Genomic DNA, 26,371 nt, shown 5'->3' on the forward strand with positions numbered 1-26,371 from the left:
ATCCTTTTCTGGTACCTTTCAATAGAGGCTACAAGTCCCCAGGTCATTTCTTTATTTATCGAGATGGAATCTTGCTCTTGTTGCCCAGGCTGGGGTGCAATGGTACCATCTCGGCTCACTGCAATTTCCGCCTCCTGGATTCAAGTGATTCTCCTGCCTCAGCCTCCTGAGTACCTGAAATTACAGGTGCCCACCACCACGCCTGGCTAATTTTTTGTATATTTAGTCGAGACAGGGTTTTGCCATGTTGGCCAGGCTCGTCTCGAACTCCTAACCACAGGTGATCCACCCACCTCAGCTTCTGAAAGTGCTGAGATGACAGGTGTGAGCCACCCTGTCTGGCCAAGTCCCCAGGTTATTAAGACTATTTCTTCAGGTGGCAGACATCCACATTTCAGAGTCCTCTCACATTGGCATGGAAATAGCAATGCAAGGGAGGGAAAAATGGCTTCCCTCTACCCTTGTAAGTTCTTTGCTTGGATTGCAAATTAAATTGACATAGGACAGATTAACAGAAGAAAAACCATTTTAATTACCTGCATAGGCAGCAGCACAGGAATCTCACAAAACATGAAGGGCCAGGTGATTGAAGCTTACAGCATTCTGAGCTAGAAATAAATAGGGACTTGGGGCTTCTGTGGGGACAGTGGGGAGGCACCACAGGTTATAGGAGGGTTAGTAGAGGAAATGTATGGTAAATAATGTTGCCTTGTGGCCGCGCGCGGTGGCTCACACCTGTAATTCCAGCACTTTGGGAGGCTGAGGCAGGCAGATCACAAGGTCAGGAGTTCAAGACCAGCCTGACCAACATGGTGAAACCCCGTCTCTACTAAAAACACAAAAATTAGCCAGGCGTGGTGGCGTGCGCCTGTAATCCCAGCTACTGCAGAGGCTGAGGCAGGATAATCGCTTGAACCCGGGAGGCAGAGGTTGCAGTGAGCTGGGATCATGCCAATGCACTCCGGCCTGGGCAACGGGGCAAGACTCTGTCTTAAAAAAAAAAAAAAAAAAAATTCCCTTGTTATGCAGATAGTCTCTCAGGTAACAAAAGTTGTCTCTGAGCAGCTGCCTTCCTGACACAGATTTACTATGTGGACTTCCTTTATAGATGTAAATTTGCTTTACAAAAGGACAGCTTTTCAGAACTACTCCTGCGTCTGCAGTTTCTCAGAATAACCAGCTTAAAATGTGCCAAAGAAGTGTATTTTGGGATAGCATATTTTGGTATTCTACAGTCATAATTTGGGGTGTTGTGGCCTGAGCCTCAGCAGCAAAAAGAGCACAGGATTCAGAGTTGGGAGCCCTGGATTCTATTACCAGCTCTGTCCCCTAACCCAATGGTCTCTTGCGAAAGGTCCTCGAGTTCCGATTGGAGTCAATTTCCGTAAAAGGCAAAGAGGAATCGGAGTTCCAGCTGGCTCGAACATTTGTAGATTTCGCACCTTCCCTTTTCGCCCCTCCGTCCTCTCCACCCTTCTTCCCACCCCGAGCTACTAGGGGCCCAGCCCGTTTCCCCAGGCCAGGAGTAAAGCTGAAGTGAAGTGACCGCGGCCATAGCAAACAGCGAAGCTCATTAGAAAGTCCTGGTGAGAACCTCAGCTTCTGATGAGTCAGAACGCCACGGAGCAGGTTGCTGCGCTTGACTGATTGGGTTTACCCTATTTTTGTTTTGAGTTAGAGCCAACTGTCCTCATTCCTTTTCGTGGCTCTGAGTAGGACCTGCTCCATTATATCTCTTCCTCTAAACGCCTCCATCTGAAATGCTGGAAAACCCTGCGCAGCTCATAACCCAAGGCCTGGTTCCCATTCACCTTTCCTCTTCTACTTCTAAGCTGCCCAAGACACTCCTTCGCCAAAGCTCTGTCTGAAAACGAGTCCATCTAAGGTCAAGCCTTGCGTCATGTGCCAGGGGATTAGACGAGTGGATTCCAGGCCCAGTTTTGCTTCTTCAACTTTGCTGGGAGGCTTTGGGCAGGTTATTTAACCTGTCTGGGCTTCAGTTGCCTCACTGCTAAAATGGGTACGGTGATGTTTATTTGAAAGAGCAAAGCGATTGGCACAAAAATCGCATTAACAGAAATATCTTCATTCTGGCAGGGCGGGGTGGCTCACGCCAGTAATCCCAGCACTTTGGGAGGCCGAAGCAGGCGGATCACCTGAGGTCAGGAGCTCGAGACCAGCCTTGCCAACATGGTGAAACCCCCCTCCCCCGTCTCTAGTAAATATACAAAAAAATTAGACGGGCGTGGTGGCGGGTGCCTGTAATCCCAGCTACTCGGGAGGCTGGGGCAGAATTGCTTGAACCCGGGAAGCAGAGGTTGCAGTGAGCCGAGATCGCGTCACTGCACTCCAGCCTGGGTGACACAGTGAAGCTCCGTCTCAGAAAAAAAAAAAAAAATACTTTCGTTCCTCTTGGGGAGGTGGCTGTGAGGACAGCAGATCTGAGTGGGAGAAAACCTAGAGACGGTCTCCCTCCCTTCTGTACGGAACAAGCAATTATTGGGCACCCTCTTTTTAGTGAGGAAGCAGGGACGGAAAATGAGTCCTTGGGACAGCGCGGGAGGAGAGGGTGGAAAACGTACCACTATTTAGGGAAGCACGGAAAGGGCTCTCAATGGATCTCTCACAAAGTGCCGTCAGGGCAGAATCAGGGCAGAACAGTCAAGGGCCCAGGGATTCGAGGAAGCTTGGGCGGAGCGGAGAGCCCAAAAGTTGAAAGTTTTCTTGGCAGATGAGGGAGGGAAAGGGATTTCACGAACAAGGATCTCGTGGGTGGGCTGTCCCAGTTGGCACGCGGCGGTCTGGTCTGTGCAGGACAGACAGGAATCGCTTACTAAGGCTCCAACCTTTTAGAGTCAGCAACAAGCTCTTTCTCCGGATCTGAAGGCGGAGGGGCGCTTCGCCTTCCTTGGCGAGGGCCCGAGCGCGGCCAGACCGCGCACCAGACCCGGAACGCGGGGCCTGAAGGCTGGCGGCCGAATCCGGAGCTCGGCGCCCCAACCGGGAAGTGATCGCGGCAGCCCACCCGCCTGACGCCAGCGGAAGTGCGAGCCCCGGGCGAGCCTGCTTCGCCGCCGGGCGCCCGGGAAGGGGTGGGCGCGGGGCGGGGCTGGGGCGGGTGGGGCCGGGCTGGGGGCGGGTGGGGCGGGGCTGGGGGCGGGTGGGGCGGGGCTGGGGGCGGGTGGGGCGGGGCCGGCGGCGGGGCGGGGCTTGGCCGCGGTTGTTTTCACCCAGGCCTCGGCGCCTAGGCGCTTGGCCGAGGCTGATCTGCGTGCAAGTTGTGAGCTGCGGCTGAGCCAAGCGCTCGAGGCACGAGGCAGCCAGGACAGCCGGTGCGGCGCGGGGAGCCAGCGAGCGCTCCCTCAGCGTTAGCCGCCGCGATGTCAGCTCAGTGCTGTGCAGGCCAGGTGAGCGAGACCCGGTGCAGCGCGGGGGTTGTCAGATCGGAGAACCGGGCCAGGAGACCAGGCGTCGAGGACCTGCCTGGGTGCGTTCCCAGCTCCGCTGCCGAACGTAGGGCTCGGGTGGGTCGCTCGGGCTGGCCCTGCGGCACTCAGCCGTCCGGGAAATCCTGTGCCCTGGGCGGGCGGGAAGGGGTAGGGGGAAGCCCAAGAGGCTACCCTGGGGTCTTCCCCTCCGGCCTCCGGGACTCCGCGTGGGGCGGGGCGTGCAGGGCTCGGGCGGAGGATCCCGACTGCTCCAGGGACGGGTCGCCTCCTGCACCCGGCACTGGTGAATAGCGCCGAGCTCCGTAGCCCTCTCCACTCTGCCTGTCGGATGAATCAGGAAGAAAAGTGGGTTTAGGCAACGTCTCCTTTGCTATGCCCTGAATAAAACTCGGGTCAGACAACCCAAGCAGGTTGCGCTTGGCATCTCGAAGTCGAGCGTGGGTTCTGTACCTTTGAAAATGTCTGGAAGCCTGACTTCCAAACTACCGGGCGCAGGTCTGGGCGAAGGGAAAACTCAGCCCTGCTTCCTGAATTTCCCGACCCAACCCTGGCTCGGTACTAGCACGACTGCCTGCGTAGGGCTCGAGCCTTCCTGTCTCTCTTTGCAAATAAACTTGCTCTAACCTGTTTTTTTAACTCTCGCCTGTTTAAACCTATGATATCTTAAAACATTATGTCTCCTACAAGTTACTGCATCAGTGTAGAAATATTAGTACGTCTTAGCCCTGTAATGCTGGTATCACTCCTTCCTGCAGAGTCAGAAAAAACGAAGTAGGCGAGTCTCCTGGATGTGGAGCTCCTTTCTCTCTGTATATGTAGATTATCAGCGTTTCGGTACAGAGTTTTAATGGAGGTAGTTTTCACGAACGAATCAGACTCTGGGGAGCATCCAGGTTCGGGGTGTTCTTGCTGACACTCAGCCTTTCCACAGTCGAGGCCAGCTGTAAGTGATGCAGGGGTTAAACTGTGGGTTTCTGTAACCGGCGATTATATTGGCAGATTATCTGTCCTGTTTGGAGTGGCCACGTGGAGCTGTCTTGGTTTTTGAGGTCTAATACTGTGCTTGGCATGCATTAAAGCTGGTCTTTTCAGAGTTGAGGAAATTGAGGCTTTTGACTACTGAGATGAAATGATTTTTTTCCCTGAGCCAGGCAGGGAGAGAGAGAAAGAGAATGAGAATGGTCCCCACCTTACCAGGTATTTGAGAACAACGTGGACCAGCAAAGACTGTTTTCAGAAAACTCTGCAAATCTTTTATTCTCGTTTTGAAATATTTCTCTCCAATATGATGCAACACTTTTTATTACGTAGTAATTATAGCTCTTTAGGGGCATCTGTCCTGGTCCCTTGAAGTCCCCTTGAGGCTCTTTCTGTCATTCCCAAGTGCCTAATTTAGGGCTCTGTAATTACCAGTATTCAAATGGGCTTTGTAAAAGAATTATTTTGCTATTGATGTTTTGGCAGGTTTCTAAAGTCTCCCCTCTTAGGACTTTGGAAAGAACCAAATCAAAGTTAACCCCTGTTTTCCCAGGCCTGCTGGAAGCATCACTGTGGTGGGCCTCAGTGCAGTGTGATAGTGATCACACTGATTTCCTGTGGATGAGGCAGTAGGAAGTTAAAAGAAAAGCAAACAGGCCAGGCGCAGTGGCTCATGCCTGTAATCCCAGCACTTTGGGAGGCCAAGGTGGTCGGATCACCTGAGGTCGGGAGTTCAAGACCAGCCTGACCAACATGGAGAAACCCCATCTCTCTAAAAACACAAAATTAGCCGGTTGTGATGATGCACGCCTGTAATCCCAGCTACTCGCTGAGGCAGGAAAATTGCTGGAACCCGGGAGGCAGAGGTTTCGGTGAGCCAAGATCATGCCATTGCACTCTAGCCTGGGCAACAAGAGCAAAAAGAGCAAAACTCCATCTCAAAAAATAAAAAAGAAAGCAAACAAAACCTCACAGTACCTTCAGAAGTTACCAGTTCTTTTGTTTGTTTGGGCACCTACCTTGTGCCAGGAGCCGGCTATATAGTAATAAGTCAGACAAGCATCTCTGCTTTCAATGGCCTGTCTGGGCAGGGGAGATCATTCATAAACATGTAAACAATGAAACGATGAATATGATACTGGTCCTATCAGAAGGCCTGTGGTAAGCAGCCTTGAGGAGGGTTGCTGAGAGAGTCTGAGAAGATGCCTGTGGAGTTGAGACTGCTCAGTGAGAAGAGGCAAGGGAGTCTAGGGTGGCTGGGGTGTCTTAGGTGAGGTCAGAGAGAAGAGCAGGACCAGAAATGGCCAGAGCCTGTCAGCTGCCTTTGGACTTCGGATTTAATTCTGGTTGCAGTGAGAGGCTGTGGGAGCATTTTGAGCAGGGGAGAGCTGTGGTTTGATTTGCACTTAGAAGATACTTGGGGTGCTGTGCAGACTGGACTGTAACGGGGGCTAGAGTAGAGGTGAGGAAAGCAGTTCGAGCTGGTCATGCAGCATTTGGTGAGGAAAACCCAAGTGGATATTTGCCTCTTAGGGGCAAGCAGTGTTCTAGGCTTCAGTAGTGAACAAAAATCCTTTCCTGATGGAGCGCGAATCCTGGCAATCTGCTGTTGCTGTAGTCCCAGGAGGAGAGAGCGCGGTACCTTAATTTAGGCTATGACTGTAGGAGTGAGTACAGTGGGACATTGTTGGCTTTGGGTATATTTCAGAGGTAGAACTGGGTTTGAGCAAGGATTAGAAGTGGGATATGGGAATGAGACAGACTCAGTTTCTGGCCTGAGCCACTGGGTAGATGATGATAGCATTACTGAGGTGAAGTAGGAGGCTGTTAGGAAGAGGACATTTGGTGAGGAAAACCCAAGTTTCTTGGCTTTGTCACATTAGGGATGCCTATTATAAATTTAATGGAAATGGCAAGTCACCAATTAGGTATTTAAGTCGGGAGAAGTTTGAGGTTGGAGAGAGACATTTTGATGACTTTCTTTAACTGAGGACCATCATGAATAATATGTAACCCATAAAAGAGCCTGGGCTTTGGACTCAGGCCTGGGTTTCAACTTGGAAATCTGGACAGTGAGGACTGGTGTGACTGGATGAGTTACCCTCTATTACCTAACTTTACCTCAACTGTTGAATGGGTACTTCTTAGGGTTATTGTGAAAATTACATGTGATGATAAGTGTAAAGTCTGTAATATACGATTTGGCAGAGTGTGAGGAACCCCCCAAATCTTAACTTACTAGTGGCCATTACCCATCTGCATCAGGATAATATCCAGATCATCTTATTTTATTTTTGTATCTACTCTGATATTCACTTAGATTTTGCTTAGGGTGTTGGCTAATGGATGCTAAGAAGGTAGAGATTACAGGGGAGTGGTCACTCAACACTTTATGGGTTCAAAGTTCTGTGCTAGGCCACTAGGGACAAGGTAATGAACACAGGGCTTCCGTGTTCTCCTTTAACCTTAAGGGCTATGTGGAGGTGGGAGTGTGGGGGAAGTTAGCTACAAAAAAATGACAGTGCTGGCTAGGCGTGGTGGCTCTTGCCTATCATCCCAGCACTTCGGGAGGCTGGGCGGGTGGATCGCTTGAGGCCAGGAGTTCGAGACCAGCCTGGGCAACATGACGAAACCCCCGTCTCTACTAAAACAAAAATTAGCCAGGCATGATGGTACACGACCTGTAGTCCCAGCTACTTGGGAGGCTGGGGCACCAGAATCACTTGAACGCGGAAGGTGCAGGTTGCAGTGAGCTAATATTGAGCCACTGCACCCTAGCCTGATCAACAGAGTGAGATGCTGTCTAAAAAAAAAAAGAAAAAAGAAAATGACTGCGCTTTGTCAGAGCGGAAGTGAGGTATGTGCTTGGAAAATCTAGACAACCTTTCCAAGGCAGTTTGACAATAGGGATTAGGAGGGCTTACTGCAGGCAAGTATAGGCATGTATGACAATAATAATGCTGAAATTTATTTCAGCCCACAGTATGTGCTTTGTTTTTACATACATTATAATTCATTAATTCCTCACAAAACCCCTGCTTGGACTCCTTTTACAGGTGAGTCACCTAAAGTATAGAGAAATAAGTGAACTGATGTTACCAACTGACTGATGGTAGAGCCAGGTCCTTGCATACTGGCCCATCTGACTTGAGTTGGGTGACTTTTGTACCAGACTGCTATTCCTTATTATTCCTATATGAATAAATAATAATTGCTCCAGATGGACCCAATGCAGTTTTGAATACCCTGCTATTAGGCCATTTTGGTAGATATTGTTGGCTGCCAGTGGTTAATGGTTGGATGAAGTTTAACTTCTCCCTCATGCCTAATTCAGGTCATAAAGACCAAAGTCACAGACCAAATTCTGTCACACATACAGACAGTGGCATACGTACAGAACAGTGATGCAGCCTGTTCTAAGACTTCCTGACATTCCAGCTCTTTGACCTTGTTGGTGCTGTCATAGGCTTCTTGCCTGAAAAGTTCACCTGAGGCAGATGCGCCAACATGCTAGTAGGCAAGACTCAGCTAACTTCTGGTTGGTGGGCAGCCAAGATTATTGCACCAGGAGGATCAAGCCCATGGTTGCCATTCTGAGTAAAGATTCACTCCGTCTTTTTTTTTTTTTTTTGAGACAGTGTCTCACTCTGTCACCCAGGATGGAGTGCAGTGGCACAATCTTGGCTCACTGCAACCTCCGCCTCCCGGGTTGAAGTGATTCTCCTGCCTCAGCCTCCCGAGTAGCTGGGATTAGAGACGCCTGCCACCACACCTGGCTAATTTTTGCATTTTCGGTAGAGATGGGGTTTTGTCATGTTGGCCAGGCTGGTCTGGAACTCCTGACTTCAGGTGATCCACCCGCCTCTGCCTCCCAAAGTGCTGGGATTACAGGCATGAGCCACTGCGCCCGGCCCTATTCACTCTATCTTTATAGCCAGTTTATGCAAAGCAGGAATGCCTAGGCCCAGTATTTCCATCCGGATCCTATTTCTAGATCACCAAGATTTTCCTCAATGAAAACCCATTTATGTGTGTATGTATGCATGTATGTATGTATGCATGTATGTACGTATGTATGTACGTATGTATGTATGTATGTAAAGATGGGATGTGGCTGTTGCCCATGCGGGAGTGCGGTGGTTCAGTCATAGCTCACTGCAGCCTCCAACTCCTGGGGTCAAGCCATCTTTCCACTTCAGCTTCCTAAGTAGCTGGGACTACAGGTGCGTTCTACCATGCCTGGCCAGTTTTTAAATTTTGTAGAGATGGGTCTGGCGTTGCTGCCCAGGCTAGTAAAACTCATTTCTAATGTCTGTTATGTTAATTAACAAAGCCTTGAATGCCACCAGGGACTATCCATTGTCAAAGATAAACAAAGCCAGACATTAGTTAAAGCAGTAAAAACATGTTTTATTCAGTAACTATTGACTGTAGGGGAAAGAACTGAGCTCCATTCAGTTTTGTGCCGAGGTGACTGGGCCCTTTAAAGTGAGCATAAGGGAGTAAGGAGGGGAGTGAGCAGTGGCTCAACAGTCAGAAAAGCGAAAAGTTACAAAGGGTTGGTCGGTGTAAATGCAATTAGGCCAGCTGTGTCTGCCAGCAGTGTGGCCTTTGATTAAATGTTTGCTGGAATATGTCTTAGTAGGGCAACTGATGCCCCTAGAATGCAGCTTAAAACACACACCCACATACACAGAGTCCATGAAGACTTATTTAAAAAATAAATGACATACCACATGCAATAATGATGATTCCAGGCCGGGCACGGTGGCTCAAGCCTATAATCCCAGCACTTTGGGAGGCCGAGGCGGGCGGAATTTGAGACCAGCCTGGCCAATATGGCGAAACTCTGTCTCTACTAAAAATACAAAAATTAACCTGGCGTGGTGGCATATGCCTATAATTCCAGCTACTCAGTTGGCTGAGGCAGGAGAATCACTTGAACCTGGGAGGCAGAAGTTGCCGTGAGCCAAGATCAGGGCACTTTACTCCAGCTTGGGCAAGACAGTGAGACTCTGTCTCAAAAAAATAATAATAATAATGATGATGTTTCCCCCAAAATGTCCTTCCTTCTTCACTGTAAAACCCAGATCTCTACTTTGAGGTCCCCGCTCAATTAATGTTTCCTCAGTAATGATCCTTCTCTTGTTTTGAGAGTCCTCACAGAATTTGTGCTTCGTAGACTTGATTGCACCACTTAGTACTGGGTCATCCGATTCATTGAAATTAAATCCTGGCTACTGCAAGGATGTTTCCTGTCTTCTCATAGGCAGAGCTCTTACTGTGACCTAGCTGAACCCCCTGTTGAGCTCTTTTGGTTACAAAACTCTTGTTCCTTATTGCTCTTTGTTTATAGTGATTGGAGATGTTAGGTCCTCATTTATATTACATGGTGCTTCCACTGGAAGGGATCCAGTTACAAAAATTCATTCTTTCCATGATGATACTGTTTTGAACAATGTGGGGAGTATTTGTGAAACAGAGGGAAATCACACAATCATTACCCAGAGAGAACAACATTTTGATGCTTTATATTCAGTTACTTATATTTAATATATATATATTTATTTATTTATTTTTGAGATGGAGTTTTTGCTCTTGTTGCCGAAGCTGGAGTGCAATGGCGTGATCTTGGCTCACTGCAACCTCTGCCTCCCAGGTTCAAGCAGTTCTCCTGCCTCAGCCTCCCGAGCAGCTGGGATTACAGGTGCCCGCCACCACACCCAGCTAATTTTGTGTTTTTAGTAGAGATGGGGGTTTCACCATGTTGGCTAGGCTGGTCTTGAACTCCTGACCCCAGGTGATCTGCCCGCCTCAGCCTCCCAAGGTGATGGTATTACAGACGTGAGCCACCGTGCCTGGCCATTATTTATAGTTTTACTTTGCAAAGTTGGGATTATGTTGGAAGTGTTGTATTTGATCTCACTCTTTTTGCAGAATTATGGGGTGACTGAGAAAGTTTTTTTAACATGCACCCACCACTTATTTGTAGCTGTTAATGTTTTCGGGGCTTACATTCATATGTAGATGGTCTTCTACCTTCAAACTTGATGGTTTCTTTAGAGGTGTTAACATTGAATGTGTGAAAGTCACTTAATGAGTTTTTGCGTTAAGAGGTTTGGGTGTGTTTCTATTCCCAAAAGGCCAAAAGTAATGAAAAAAAAAAATCCCTAATTTCATCTCTGTTAGGTGGCATCATTGACAATATATTTCTGTCATTTTCAACATTTTCTTTAACTTTGACCTTTTCTTTTTACAATTACTTTCACAGTCCAAATGGTGATTGAGTCAGTTTCCCTGCTGTATGATGGTGGCCATCCTTGCTTCCACTGCATTAACATTGAGACCTGTGTTTCTTATCACTAGCACTGGCACTTTTATTTTCCTATTCATCTTTATAAAGATGTGGGCCAAATGCAGTAAAATGCCCTATAATTGTTCTGTCAAGGTGATGTTTTGGTTGACGTTGGCTAAATGCGGTAGTCCCCCTTGACCTGCCGTTTTGCTTTCTGTGGTTTCAGTTACCTGAGGTCTATTGGGGTATGAAAATATTAAGTGGAAAATTCCAGAAATAATTCACACGTTTAAATTATGCCCTGTTCTGAATAATATGATGAAATCTCACTCCATCTCACCGGGATGTGAATCACTTCTGGCCAGCATATCCATGCTGTCTAGCTGTCTACCTATGCTCCTCACCCCTTAGTCACTTAGGAGCCATCTCGGTTGTCACATCCACTGTCGCAGAATTGCAGTTGTGTTCAAGTCATTCAAGTCACCCTTATTTGACTTAGAGGCCCCAAAGCGCAAGAGTAGTGATGCTGGCATAGTATCATAAGTGTTTGATTTTATTATTTGTTATTGTTGTTAATCTCTTACTGTGCCTAATTTAGAAATTAAACTTTATCATAAGACCAGGCAAGGTGGCTCATGCCTATAATCCCAGCACTTTTAGAAGCTGAGGTGGGTGGATCACTTGAGCCCAGGAGTTAAGAGACCAGCCTGGGCAACATGGATAAACCCTGTCTCTACAAAACACACAAAAATTAGCCAGGGCATGGTGGTGTGTGTGCCTGTAGTCCCAGCTACTTGGGAGGCTGAGGTGGGAGGATCACCTGAGCCCAGGGAGGTTGAGGCTGCAGTGAGCATGGTTGTGCCACTGCACTCCAACCTGGGTGACAGAGCGAGAACCTGTCTCAACAACAACAGAACTATCATAGGTATGTATATACAGGAAAAAACACAGTGTATATGGGGTTGGGTACTATCCAGAGTTTCAGGCATCCCCTGGGGATCTTGGAACACACCCTCCTCTGGTAAGGAGGGACTACTCTAAATAGCTCACTGGTGAGCTGATACAGGAAGGGTGGCTTAGAGGTGTCTTTGTGTAGTGTAACTAAGTTCAAGTTGTCAGATAATCCTCCGTCACTTAACCTTGAACAGTATGGAGAGTGAAGTTTGCACTCTTAGTTGGAGAGTTCGCTTGACGGTTGCTCATTCAAATGTGTTTTCTTGGGCAGCTCTGTAGCTGACCTGGCAAGCTGACAAATAGCTTTGGGCTGCAGCAAGTCTGATTTTGTAGGCACCGTTGAGGAGAGGCCAGTCTGTAGGCGTGGAAGGCAGCCTCTGACTCATCTCTCTGTGCTAATTAAATAAAAGGTAACACCCCCTTCCCCATTGCTTGCTTCCCACCCTCGTTTTCTGTATAAATAGAGGCTGTAGGTTTCCCACAGATACTGAGTATCTGGGAGTGACTATGAGACATGGAAGCTTTACTTTTCCAGTTTTCCAGGTGTTTTAATGTAATCATCAGTTAGAGCCTCAGAAAGGGCAGTGCAGTAATTATGGCATTGTCTACTTTTATTTCAGAGCAGTGTGTGGCTAGATCATCTATGATAACTTGATGTTAAAAAGGAAGTCTTCGTATAAGCCGATATGTCTACAGAACTAGCCATTGGATGTAATTCTTTGACCAACCTATTTTTAGTATTTTAAATGGTCATACCTGCCTAATTATAAAGACCCAGTGTTCTCTTAGTGTTCTGAGTCAAGCCGCATTGTTAGTGAATTTTACATATTGCTGTTTTCAGTTGAATTTAGGGTTATGATTGGATCCTGAGAGTAGTAGCAATCAAGTTACCAATCTAAACCACTGTGATTGTTCCCAAATCTTAGGCATCTCAGGTAGTCCACAGTAAACCTTTGCATCCCTGCTTAAAATGTATTTTAAAACATTTCCAGTGAGAATATCTTCATATTCTTCTAGCTTATATATTAATGATATTTCAAAACATTTTAGAACTTAATCAGAGAGTCAGTATAGGGCAGTAGGAAATTCAAATAGTGAGTTGTGTGATTACACAGAACATCTGTTTGAATTTGAAAAGGAAGCAGGATTTTACTTTTGGCTTTTCTTCCATAGTTTGCCTTGTGAGATTAAAATTGCTGATGTTTAAGGAAAGCAGCTGTTATGGAAAAACTTAATGCGTTTTTATCAGAGAGTAAATTTTGAAACAATTTGTGGGTTTTTGAAGTAAGGTTACAGTATATAGTGATTAGACAGCATTTTTACTCCCTCATGAAAAGTGTCTAGTCAAAACAAAAGTGAGAAAAACACATGCATAACCTCTTAAATCTTATTTATGAAAAGATAACTGGAGGAGATGGGAAAATCAGACTTCTGTTTAAGTATCATTTTTATAAACTGGCTAAGTGCATTTTGAAACAAAATTCATGAGGTCTTTGTGGAATGCCTTTTCCGTTTTGTTTTGTTTTGTTTTTTTGTGCTCACATTATGTCTCAGCAATTTAATGGAGGGCTGATTTCCTAATGCTTTGATCCTTGGTGAGTGTGGTTCACCCGAACTAGGGAGGAATTCAGTCTTTTGTTCTTGATTCCATGCTCGTTGATCTCCTCCATTGCCATTCTCGGAAACAATGGCAGTATTTTGTTTCCATAGTAATGACACTGTTTGCTCCAATAGGATTCTATAGTGGTAATTTTTCTTTGGCTTTGCTAGCCTTATCCCTGAGGACTCTAGGGCTTTGTTGGACTTATTTAGTTAGCTGTTACTCCTTTTTTTTTTTTTTTTTTTTTAAGAGCTTACAATCCCTGAAGTAAAATGTCAATTGATAAATACTCACTGGGGCCAGGTGTGGTAGCTCACACCTGTAATCCCAGCACTTTTTGGGGCTGAGGTGGGTGGATCACCTGAGGTCAGGAGTTGGAGACCAGCCTGGCCAACATGGTGAAGTCCCGTCTCCACTAAAAATACAAAAATTAGCCGGGCATGGTAGCACATGCCTGTGATCCCAGCTACTCAGGAGGCTGAGGCAAGAGAATCGCTTGAACGTGGGAGGCTGAGGTTGCAGTGAGCTGAGATCATGCCATTGCATTCCAGCCTGGGCAACAGAGTGAGACTCTGTCTCAATAATAATAATAATAATAATAATAAATAAATATTCACTGGGTACCTAGAATAATAAAGTTCAGAGGCTGTAGCTAGCCCTGCTTGTGCTTGGGAGTGACCTATGAATAGATGCTGAATTTGCTAGCTGTGTGAGACTGTGCCTGGGACAGACTGGATTGAGGGTTGTTTGCTCAACTTTGCGCCTTTTATCTTTTGGAAAAGGGGAAGAAGCTGGGGGTCCCTTGGCAGGGACATTTGCCCCCAGAAGTGGATGAGCCCACACAGGGGAGCATGAGGAGGTCCTCCTTCCTGAATGGGCTTTAGGGATCCATGCAATCCTGCAGTTGCCCACACAGTTGTGTTGTTTATGTCCTGAAACTTTTCCAAGAAGAAAGTCCCCATCATTTCTCAGCTTCTCAAGGAAATCTGACTTCAGGAAAAAACAGCTGTAGTATGAGAAGGAAAGCCCAACCTTGGAACCTTGAGAAACATCTCCAATTTAAAAGGCAGACATTCCCTGTAGCCAACAGGGAAAGAAAGGAAATTAAGTGAAGGTAGAGCCTGCCTGGAGGGTGGGGACAGGTGTGGAGCTACTGGCCTGGTCAGAAGACATCCTGAAGTCAAGTGAGAGAGGAAGGTCAAAGATCAGTGCCTGTGGATTTTTAAGAGTGCTGGCTTATCCGGAGGCTGAGGTAGGAGGATCGCTTGAGTCCAGGAGGTTGAGACTGGGTGAGTTTTGATCTACTACATTCCAGCCTGGGTGGCAGAACGAGACTATGTTTCTTTTTTTGTTTGTTTTTGTTTTTTTGAGACAGAGTCGCGCTCTGTCACCCAGGCTGGAGTGCAGTGGCTCGATCTCGATCTCGGCTCACTGCAACCTCTGCCTTCCGAGTTTAAGCGATTCTCCTGCCTCAGCCTCCCAAAAAGCTGGGATTACAGGTACATGCCACCAGGCCCAGCTAATTTTTGTATTTTCTAGTAGAGATGAGGTTTCTCCATGTTGGTCAGGCTGATCTCAAACTCCTGACCTCGTGATCAACCCACCTCAGCCTCCCAAAGTGCTGAGATTACAGGCATGAGCTACTGTTCCCCGCCAAGACCATATTTCAAAAGAAAAAAAAAAGAGTAAGGCTGGGTGTGGTGGCTCATGCCTGCAATCCCAGCACTTTGAGGGGCCGAGGCAGCAGATCACTTGAGGTCAGGAGTTTGAGGTCAGCCTGGCCAACATGGTGAAACCCCGTCTCTACTAAAAATACAAAAATTAGCGGGGCCAGGTGGCAGACATCTGTAATCCCAGCTACTCGGGAGGCTGAGGCAGGAGAATCGCTCGAACTTGAGAGGCAGATGTTGCAGTGAGCCAAGATCAAGCCATTGCACTCCAGCCTGGGTGACAGAACGAGACTCCATCTCAAAAAAAAAAAAAAAAAAAAAAAGTGCTTGGGGGTTTTGGCAGTCTCAGTTTCCAGGCAGCAAAAGGTAGAGAAATGCTGGGGAGCTGAGGGACTGAAGCCAGGGAGGGGAGGTTATTTTAAGATAAAAGGAGGTGCAGATTAAGAGCCTAAAGAGGTCTGGGCTGACCCTTAAAGGATGGTAGTAGGAAATAGCTTCCTGCCCCCAAATTGCAGGATGCTGAAGTTTATTCTTTAAGTTCTGCCAAAATCGAGTCCAAGGGTAGCCCTCCATCCCCTTTTTTCTTCAAAGAAATCCCCCACTTTCTGTGCTCTCCCCCACCTTCTTCTACTATCAAAGTTTGTGGAATCTCGTCAACTGGGATTCAATTCTTTGAACAATTCTGGAGAAGCAAGTCTAGTTCTGGTGAGATCCAGGTTTTGCTGCTTGCTTGATTAATTAATTAATTAATTAATTTTAGTAGAGACAAGCTCTCACTATGTTGCCCAGGCTGGTCCCAAACTCCTGGGTTCGAGCAATCCTCCTGCCTTGGCCTCTCAAAGTGTTAGAATTACAGGCGTGAGCCACCGTGCCCAGCCTTGCTTGATTTTTGAGGCAGGTCATGGAACCACAGAAACTCTTGGAAGATACCTTAAAAGGCATCTGTTTTTAATGACCCATCTGAAGCTCAGATGTCCATTTTAATACCCCTCTTCAGTGTGCTTCTATGTTTGAATCACTCCAGTTTTGGGGAGCTCACTACTGTTCCTAGTTCTTAATTTTTCTTGTTAAGTAGGGGAAATTCCTGTCTCTTGTCTCCCTAATGTTGTTAAAGAGATAAAATCCCCTTTAACAATATTAGTGATTGTTGAAGGGATACAGATCAGATGTTATACGTAAGAGTCTTTTTTTATCTGTAAAGTGGTGATGCAGTGTGTCAGCGTTCAGTGTAGGAAGCCAAGATCGCTCTAGGTATTTTAAAAAAAAAGAGGATTTACTACAGGGAATTAGGTATGTTTAAAAACTAATTGTAGAACTAAAGGAGCAAGAATGAAGGGGCCACCCACTTTTGAACTTAAGAATGTTGCCTAAAGACCGGGGTTCTGTCTAGGTCCTGCTGCTCAGCACACAAAAAGCCAATGACTGAGATGGACAAGGATTGCCAAGGAAGAAGGCTTTAATCGGGTGCTGCAGCCAGGGAGGTAGGAGCTTGGTGTCAAATCCATCTCCTTGACCTGCTAAAACTAGAGGTTTGTGTAGCAGGGAAGAAATGTAACAATGTGTAACATTTTGAGATGCAGTCTTGCTCTGTCACTCAGGCTGGATGGAGTGCAGTGGCCCGATCTTGTCTTACTGCAACCTGTCTTACTGCAACCGCTGTCTCCTGAGTTGAAGCAATTCTCATGTCTCAGCCTCTGAAGTAGCTGGGATTACAGGCATGTGCCACCACGCCCAGTTGCTTTTTGAATTTTATATATTTTTTTGAGATGGAATCTCACTCTGTTGCCCAGGTTGGAGTGCAGTGGTGAGATCTCGGCTCATTGCAACCTCTGTCTCCTGGGTTCAGTCCTGCCTCAGACTCCCGAGTAGCTGGAACTACAGGTGCATGCCACCACACCTGGCCAATTTTTGTATTTTTAGTAGAGACGAGCTTTCATCATATTGGCCAGGCTGGTCTGAAACTCTAGACCTCATGATCTGCCCACCTCGGCCTCCCAAAGTGCTGGGATTATAGGCATGAGCTACTGCGCCCAGCCTAATTTTTGTATTTTTAGTAAAGATGGGGTTTCTCCATGCTGACTAGGCTGGTCTCGAACTCCTGACCTCAACTGATCCGACCACCTTGGCCTCCCAAAGTGCTTGGATTACAGGTGTGAGCCACCATGCCTGGCCTATTTTTCTAAAAAGGTCTTTTTTTAAGTATTTGGTAGATACTAATATAGCCATACCACCCTTTTGGCTTTTGACTAATCTGTCTTCATACTTAAAAGTGTGCTTTTTATAAATGTGATAGAAATGGGTCTTTCTTCCTTTTTAATCCAATCTGACAATCTTTGCCTTTTTGTGTTGTTTCATTTTTTTGTTTTGTTTTGTTTTGTTTTGTTTTGAGATGGGATCTTGTTCCATTGCCCAGGCTGGAGTGCAGTGATACCATCACAGCTCACTGTACCTTCAATGCCCTGGGCTCAAGTAATCCTCTTACCTCAGCTTCCCACGTAGCTAGGACTACAGATATGCACCACCTGGCATGGAATTTTTTTTTTTTTTTAATTCTTTTTTTGCAGAGACACAGTCTTACTATGTTGTCCAGGGTGGTCTCAAACTCCTGGGCTCCAAGTGATCCTCCTGCCTTGGCCTCCCAAAGAGCTGGAATTACATGTGTGAGCCATTGTACCCAGCCAATCTTTGTCTTTTAATTGGATGCTTGGATCATTTATATTTAATGTAATTACTCATATGTTTGAGTTTAAGGCTATAAATTGTTGATCAGTTCCCATTTCATTTCCCCTTTTTTTCTATTATTATTATTATTATTATTATTATTATTTTGAGATGGAGTCTCGTTCTGTCACCCAGGCTGGAGTGCAGTGGCGTGATCTCGGCTCACTGCAGCCTCAAACTCCTGGGCTCAGTTGATCCTCCTGCCTCAGCCTCCTAGGTAACTGAAACCTGGCTCATTTCCTCTTCTGTTCTTTGTTATTACCTTTTTTTAAGGAGAGGGCTAATTGAAGATTTTTCATTGTCTTTATGTGTCTTTTTATTTCTTTTTAGTATTATTATTATTTTTCGAGACAGAGTCTTGCTCTGTCACCAGGTTGGAGTGCAGTGGCGTGATTTTGGCTCACTGCAACTTCCGACTCCTGGGTTCAAGCAATTCTCCTGCCTCAGCCTCCAGAATAGCTGGGATTACAGGCACGTGCCACCACGCCTGGCTAATTTTTGTATTTTTAGTAGAGATGGGGTTTCATTGCGTTGGCCAGGATGATCTCAATCTCCTGACGTCATGATCCACCCACCTTGGCCTCCCAAAGTGCTGGGATTACAGGTGTGAGCCACTGCGCCCAGCCTTGCCTTTTTATTTCTTAAGTTGTTCTAAGGATTACAGTATGTAGCACCTTGAAAAAGGGAGAAGCATCAAAACTTTTATATTAGTGATGGAAACCAATCACTAGGTAGGCAGATCAATTTACTAGATACTGATTTAATCTTGAAATGATGAATTAAGTAACATGACATGAAAACTAATTTAAAAGCAATGTTTTATGCTTTACAGAAATACACGGCTGAGCACAGTGGCTCATGCCTATAATCCCAGCACTTTTTGGTTTTATGATTTAATTATCTTATCTTAATTATATGATTTAATTAATCATATAAACATTTATTTTCTTTTTGGGCATTTAGTGTAATTTTTAAAAATGATTGTAAATACTCTACACTAGAGCCCTGGAAATAGTTCTGCTACAATACAACATGACATATGCATTCTAAAAATTACCACATTAAGCAGAACTACACAATGAAACCACATATCTCGCCGGGCGCGGTGGCTCAAGCCTGTAATCCCAGCACTTTGGGAGGCCGAGACGGGCGGATCACGAGGTCAGGAGATCGAGACCATCCTGGCTAACACGGTGAAACCCCGTCTCTACTAAAAAAAATACAAAAACTAGCCGGGCGAGGTGGCGGGCGCCTGTAGTCCCAGCTCCTCGGGAGGCTGAGGCAGGAGAATGGCGTAAACCCGGAAGGCGGAGCTTGCAGTGAGCTGAGATCCGGCCACTGCACTCCAGTCCAGGCGACAGAGCGAGACTCCACCTCAAAAAAAAAAAAAAAAAAAAAAAGAAACCACATATCTCATAGGGAAAATTTGGTTAAGGGCACAATATTCTAAAACTTTGTCAGTGACACATTTGAAAAAACAAACTGAATGAAAATGATACTATAGTTTTATAAATGTTAAATGATTAAGAAATACATAACTACTATGGTAAATTTGGCATTTTATTTGAAAAAGTCTTGAAATTACGTTGTGGAAATGGGTTTGGAGAGTTAGGCTTTTGAGCAGTTGAGAAGCAGCAGGAGGAGGGTTATCTGGAATTGGATGGAAAGTTATAACATCAAATGTGTTTGGTGTGACTCAGTACACTTGTTGAGCTGAGCTATGTGCATTTTGTATATTACCAAGGAGCTCAATTCAGCTTGGTGCAGTTTTCTACCTGGTGTTTCTCAACAGACAGAAATGCACATTCTATTATGCTCAATTGTTCCTAACATATCCATCCTGTTGGAGCAATTTTGTGTTTTCAAAGTAAGTATAGAATAAATAGCTCAGAAACCTTGGACTTGCAGAGCTTCAGGAAGGCTGACCAAGCCTTGCTCCTGTTAGCTGTCTGAGGGAGGGAGCTGGCCCCACTGACTTCCTTTGGACCACCTCCCAGAAAATTGGCACTGGAAGGGTCTTCTGCTCTTCTGACCCAGTTGTGCTTGATTTCTTTTACCATAATAAACAACTCCAGAGGCAGGAACTTCCTATCTTTGGAGGCAGCTCTACTTCGCCCTTAGGGAGCTCTGTTTAATTCTTCTTCCTGCTGGCCTCTCAAGGCTGCAGTGACTTGCCTATATCCTGGGGAGGGATACAGCTATTTTTGTATAATAAAGTTAAAAGAGGCAGAGTGGAAGGTGGGCATGGTCTGTGGCTCCTGGCTCATAGGGTACCACAATTGGGTTGATGTTTCTGTTTCTGATTGTAAGAATGCAATTTCTTTTGTAGTTCATAAGCATGATGACTGGGTTTTCATGCTTGTCTGTGAGATGTGCCTCCCTTCAGTCTTGTCATGTTGTTGGTACATTACCCATCTGACATGGAAAAAAGAGGATCCCCAGTATTCACCCAAACCATAAACTGAAAATTGGGACATGCTGACAGAGGGGAATTGTGCCTCTGGGTATGACAAATTTAACTAAGAAACCAAAATATCAGACCTTTTAGCACACTCCAATAGTTTTTAAGGATAATGGTTGGGGAGTTTGAAATTAGAACCATTGTGGGAAATCTTTGGTTGGCAGCCAGCCAGAGAAAGTCTCACAGCTGCTGCTGAGGTTTCTGATGGGCGTAATGCCCGTTGCTCCAGGTCCTGCGTTGCCATTCTCAGATGGCTTATGGGCTGTCCATGGGGTTGTGAGAATCTGGGAGGTCACAGTCTAATTCTGGAGCTAGAAGGATCCTCAAGGCAGTGGCATTTCCACCTAACAAGTTATTTCCAGGAAACAGGTCCCGGAGCACAGGGTATCTTTCAAGGCCACACAGCTAATCAGCTCACAGCAGGTACTGCCCCTGTGCTGTCCTAGCGTTTCTATTTCCCAGTGCCCAGTACACACTTGGCCTGTGGTAAATGATGAGAGCCTGAATGAGTGGATATTGGGCTTTTTCCCAAAGATAATCTGCTGTCTTTGCAGAGCAGTTCAACAAAGAGTTCATAGCTATGGATTTTAAACACAGTCTTATGATTTGATTATTTGAATCTCAGATTGGGTTTTTTTTGTTCTTTGAGAAGGAGTTTTGCTCTGTCGCCCAGGCTGGAGTGTAGTGGCAGCATCTCAGTTCACTGCAACCTCTACCCCTCTGCCTCCAGGGTTCAAGCTATTCTCCTGCCTCAGCCTCCCAAGTAGTGGGATTACAGGCGCCTGCCACCACGCCCAGCATATTTTTGTATTTTTAGTAGAGATGCGGTTTTGCCATGTTGGTCAGGCTGGTCTTGAACTCCTGATCTCAGGCAATCCACCTGCCTCAGCCTCCCAAATGCTGAGATTACAGGCGTGAGCCACTATGCCTGGTTTCGGGTTGGGTTTTTATGCTGTTTTTTGTTGTAATAAAATCAGTTTAAACTTTTTGTTCCCTTCCTTCTCTTAAACTCCCAAGCAGTTATTTTCCAGAAAGTTCTGCACTATGCATGGATGATAGAATTTAACAGAAAGCGGGTTTTAAGATTGTCCTATCTCACCATTAGTGTAGTTGGTGGAAGTTGCAGGTTGCTGAGTAAGGGGCATGAGGCCATTTAAATGAGGCACTTTATGCAAATCATTTTGCCTAGCAGCGGCTTCTGGCTGGAGGCTTTGAAAAGCTTGAAGCTGTAAATTATTTCCTTATGATAGAGGGCGGGTAGGAATGAGGGCTGCCACGGATTGCAATTTTTCTTTTTTCCTTTTTTTTTTTTTTTGAGACAGAGTCTCGCTCTGTCGCCAGGCGAGTGCAGTGGTGCCACCTCTGCTCACTGCAATCTCCGCCTCTCGGGTTCAAGCGATTCTCCTGCCTCAGCCACCCAAGAAGCTAGGACTATAGGCGCCCGCCACCATGCCTAGCTAACTTTTTGTATTTTTAGTAGTACGGGGTTTCACCATGTTGGCCTGGATGATCTCGACCTCTTGACCTCATGATTCGCCTGCCTTGGCCTCCCCAAAGTGCTGGAATGACAGGTGTGAGCCACTGCACCTGGCCGATTGCATATTTTTTGGAAGCAAGAGGTCCAGCAGGGCTGACTCTCTGACTTCTTTTTTTTTTTCTTTTCTTTCTGGAAGAGGGGTGTGGCAGATAGCTGGACCCAGTGCTTGAGAGGAACACAAATGCTTATTTCATTTGCCCTTCATTATGGATTGCTTGAGGGTATTCTCTGATTATTAGAGAGAACTGGCAACTGGCGAGGAGGTGGCTCTTGCTTGTAATCCCAATACTTTGGGAGGCCGAGGTGGATGAATTGCTTGAGCCCAAGAATTCGAGACCATCCTGGGCAACATAGTGAAACATCATCTCTACAAAAAAATACAAACATTAGCTGGGCGTGGTGGCGTGCACTTGTAGTCCCAGCTGCTCTGGAGGCTGAGGTGGGAGGATCACCTGGGGCTGGAAAGTTGAAGCTGCAGTGAGCCATGATCGTACCACTGCAACCCAGCCTGAGTGACATGACAAAAAGACATGAACAAAAAAAAAAAAAGAGAGAGAGAAAGCCCTCCACTTCTCTTCTTAGCGTTTCATTCTCCTTTTTCATGTTTGTAAAACAATTAGGGAGTACTGTGCATAGCTGATATTTAAGTTACCCCCAGATGCCGATAGCACTCACCAGTCTTTGTGAAAACACTACCCCTGCACCTGGCCCTTGGGGCCTGCAGTGATACTGCCCAGAAAAGAAACACCAGGACTGGGGACAGTGGCACACACCTTTAATCCCAGCACTTTGGGAGGCCGAGGCGGGTGAATCACCTGAGGTCAGGAATTCCAGACCGGCCTGGCCAACAGGGTGAAACCCCATCTCTACAAAAATACAAAAAAGCCCGTCATGATGGCGAGAGGCCGAAGCAGGAGAATCGCTTGAACCCGGGAGGCGGAGGTTGCAGCGAACTGACAATGCGCCATTGTACTCCAGCCTGGGCAACAGAGCAAGACCTCGTCTCAAAAAAAAAAAAAAAAAGAAAGAAAGAAAAAAAAGAAAAGAAAAAGAAACACTGGACCAGGTGCGGTGGCTCATGCCTGTAATCCCAGCACTTTGAGAGGCTGAGGTGGGTGGATCACCTGAGGTCAGGAGTTTGAGACCGACCTGGGCAACATGGTGAAACCCCTGCCTCTACTGAAAATACAAAAGTTAGCCGGGCGTGGTGGCGTGCACCTGTAATCCCAGCTACTCGGGAGACTGAGACAGGAGAATCGCTTGAACTCGGAGGTGGCGGTTGCAGTGAGCCAAGATGCCACTGCGCTCCAGCCTGGACGACAGAGCGAGAATCAGTTTCAAGGAAAAAAAAGATGTAGTACTTAAGCTACACGAAGTATTTGATGGGAGGAAAAGGACAAACCTGCTTTCTACTGAGAATTAATTTAAACATATTTTTGATGTGGATTTTTTAGGCTTTTTTTTTCATATAGTTCAGAGGCGGTGTAGCAGAGAAGTTAAGAGCCAGTTCTAAGTGATGGGAAGCCTGAGCTCCAATATGTTCTCAGCCATTTACTGGTGGTGTGGCCTTGATCAGTTACTTCATCTGTCTGTTGTTTAATTCATACATCTGTAAAATGGGGTAATCCCTAGGATCTCCTTTATAGGATTTTGCACTTGGAACAGTGATTGGCCCACAGTTTGAGTTCATAAATGTTAGATGTTGTAGTTATGGGGAGAACTGTCACTCTTCCTTGGGATACTGATATCCAAATTGTAAGTTGTCAGTAAGCTTTCTTTGAAGTTTGCTCCACACCCTTTCCATTAAAATAAGTAATGTGTAGATCCAATATTTAACCATGATAAAATGAGTTAAAAAGGAGTCCATTAGAAGTATTGAGAAAAGATGGGTGACCTTTTAAAATAATCTAAAATGGCCAAGGTTTTTCTAGACACAAGATCCATAAACCAAATTAAAGAAAGAACTCAAATGACACACAGTGATTCGTAGAACAGAGATCCACTTGCTTTAATTTGCACAGTGTTCTTATAAATCAACAGAAAGGACACATAACAGAACAATTTAAAAGGTTAGGGATCATTTAGGAAAAAATGCAAATGCCAACAAACGTGAGAAAATGCTCAGTCTTACTTATAATTTAAGAACTACAATTCAGCCAGGCACGGTGGCTCATGCCTGTAATCCCAGCTAATCAGGAGGCTGAGGCACGAGAATTGCTTGAACCCAAGAGGCAGAGGTTGTAGTGAGCCAAGATCATGCCACTGCACTCCAGCCTGGGCGACAGAGCAAGACACTGTCTCAAAAACAAAACAAAACAAAAATTACAATTAAAAATGAGAGAGTTTTCATTGGCAAAGTTGAAAAGAAAGGTGAAAGAAAAACCTACTCTTCTGGATTTGTGTTTGTTCACTTATGGAGAATTTATTTTGTCATAAGATCTTTGAATCATAAATATGTTCTTGGGTCTAGCAATTCTTCTATTGTATTAGAAGTAAACTTGGAACATCTTAAACACTGATAATGAAGACTAATTTAAAATAAAAAGTTACTAGCCTTTCATACAATGAAATATCATGTTGCCGTTAAAAAGAATGAAATTAACAATGGAATATTATACAGCCTTAATAAAGAAGGAAAACTTGTCACATACTACAACGTGGGTGCACCTCAAGGACATTATGCTAAGTGAAATAAAAGTATATAATAAAAGTCACAAAAGGACATATACTGTATGATTCCACTCATATGAAGTGTCTAAAGTAGTCAAAATCATAGAAAGTAAAAAGGTGGTTCCCTAGGGCCCAGCGGAGGTGGGAGGGAGAACTAGTGTTTAGTGGGTATAGCGTTTCACTGCTGCATAATGAAAAAGTTATAGAAATCTGTTGCATAACAATACGAATATACTTAACATTACTGAACTGTACACTTAAAAATGGTTAGGATGATATGTTTAATGTTATGTGTGTTTCACCATAGTAAAAAAAGAGTAAGTTAAATCTGTATGTACAGAGAGGAACAGGTAGCCAAGCTAACAGTGTTAGTTAGGTAGGGGTTATAAAAAGAGGAGGTTAAAGAACACTATGTCTATGATGAACCCAATTATGGTTTCCAATTTAAAAGGCACATATGTTTCCATGTATGTAGATACATATATACACAAGAATTCTGAGAGTTTTAAAGATACCCTAGAAACTACCACCAGTGGTTATGGCAATAGAGTAATAATAGGAGGTTGGAGGGTAGGGGATAATGTTGGGGGCATTTGTTTTTCATTCAACAATTTTAAAGCTTATTTTAGCAAACCTAAATGTGCGAAATTCATCATGCTTTATAATTGTATTTGCTAGCGTTGTTTTCATTGTGATATCATCTCTGCCGTTTGTGGTGGTAGTGGTGGTAGTGTGTGATGTGTTTAGAAGTAGGTTTGGAGATAACAGAGTTTAACCCATTTTTGCTTTAGAAAGGAAACATCAATTTGGTTGCACAACTGGTATGAATATGTGGTGTAATTTATTTTTATCAACATTGTTCACAATTTACATATGTAAATGTAGATTTTTCTTAAGTGTAGTGAGATAAATGGAACTGGAAAAAAAAGGGTATGCCAATCCTAAAAAAATGGTGCTAAGATTAAACTGTCAGATCAGTCTTTGTCAAGTGCTCCAGCTGGCTGTGGATTATTAGGAAGTATTATTCAAAGGGCTGCTTTGGTACAAGACAGGAAAATTGCTGGAGAAATGACTGCTCTGGTGCTAAGATTCAGCCCTTTCAAATGGGCAATCTCTTAAACATAAAAGTTGGAGCCAGGCACAGTGACTCATGCCTGTAATTCCAGCACTTTGGGAGGCTGAGGCAGATGGATCCCAAGGTCAGGAGTTTGAGACTAGCCTGGCCAATATGGTGAAACCCTGTCTCTAATATAAATACAAAAATTAGCTGGGCGTGGTGGTGGGCATCTGTAGTCCCAGCTACTTGGGAGGCTGAGACAGAAGCATCCTTGAACCCGAGAGGCAGAGGTTGCAGTGAGCCGAGATCATGCCACTGCACGCCAGCCTGGGTGACAGAGCGAGACTCGGTCTCAAAAAAAAAAAAAAAGTAAAAGTTGAAAGATCTATAAAATACTTTCTGTAAACTTTACAAAGCATTTTATAGCGGACTAATAAGAAACACATGAAGCAATTTCAGCTCCTAAAGTCCTGGGAATTTGCCTTTGGGAATACTTTATTGCTATTTAAATTAACAAGCGTTCCAAAAAAAAAGTCCTAGTTTTATTTTTTTTATTAAAGTGACATTGAGAGATATCCACACTTTTACTTCTCCATTGAGCAGAGATGTCCAACCAAGTGATTTTAGAATCATTATTTGAGTTTTTTTTTAAACTTATACTAAAATGGCTATTAGGTTATTTTTAACTAAAGAAATTATTATTATTATTATTATTTGAGATGGAGTTTTGCTTTTGTTGTCCAGGCTGGAGTACGATGGTGTGATCTTGGCTCACCACAACCTTCGCCTCCTGCGTTCACGCGATTCTCCTGCCTCAGCCTCCCGAGTAGCTGGGATTACAGGCATACGCCACCATGCCCCCTGCTAATTTTTCGTATTTTTAGTAGAGATAGGGTTTCTCCATGTCGGTCAGGCTGATCTTGAACTCCCGACCTCAGATGATCCACCAGCCTTGGTCTCCCAAAGTGCTGGGATTACA

The 26,371-nt window shown here is 45.1% G+C and overlaps 1 protein-coding gene and 1 non-coding gene across 3 annotated transcripts in view; both read left to right on the plus strand.

Moving 5' to 3' along the window:
* Positions 1-3,219: 3,219 nt before the first annotated feature.
* SERINC5 (serine incorporator 5) overlaps positions 3,220-26,371 on the plus strand; it is a 121,094-nt gene continuing 97,942 nt past the window's right edge. Inside the window, exon 1 of one of the 2 annotated variants that reach the window (XM_030927211.1) lies at positions 3,220-3,407. In XM_030927211.1, coding sequence (XP_030783071.1) covers positions 3,381-3,407 — 27 coding nt within the window. In that variant the 5' untranslated portion in view covers positions 3,220-3,380. The remainder of the gene's footprint in view (positions 3,408-26,371) is intronic. The other variant, XM_010386010.2, reaches the window with a different exon arrangement.
* On the plus strand, positions 19,985-20,088 carry LOC115896712. Its single transcript, XR_004056613.1, has one exon. It is a non-coding gene; the product is annotated as a small nucleolar RNA U13 (small nucleolar RNA).

This window comes from Rhinopithecus roxellana, chromosome 3 (assembly GCF_007565055.1).
Source record: "Rhinopithecus roxellana isolate Shanxi Qingling chromosome 3, ASM756505v1, whole genome shotgun sequence".
In the NCBI taxonomy this organism is placed as follows: domain Eukaryota; kingdom Metazoa; phylum Chordata; class Mammalia; order Primates; family Cercopithecidae; genus Rhinopithecus; species Rhinopithecus roxellana.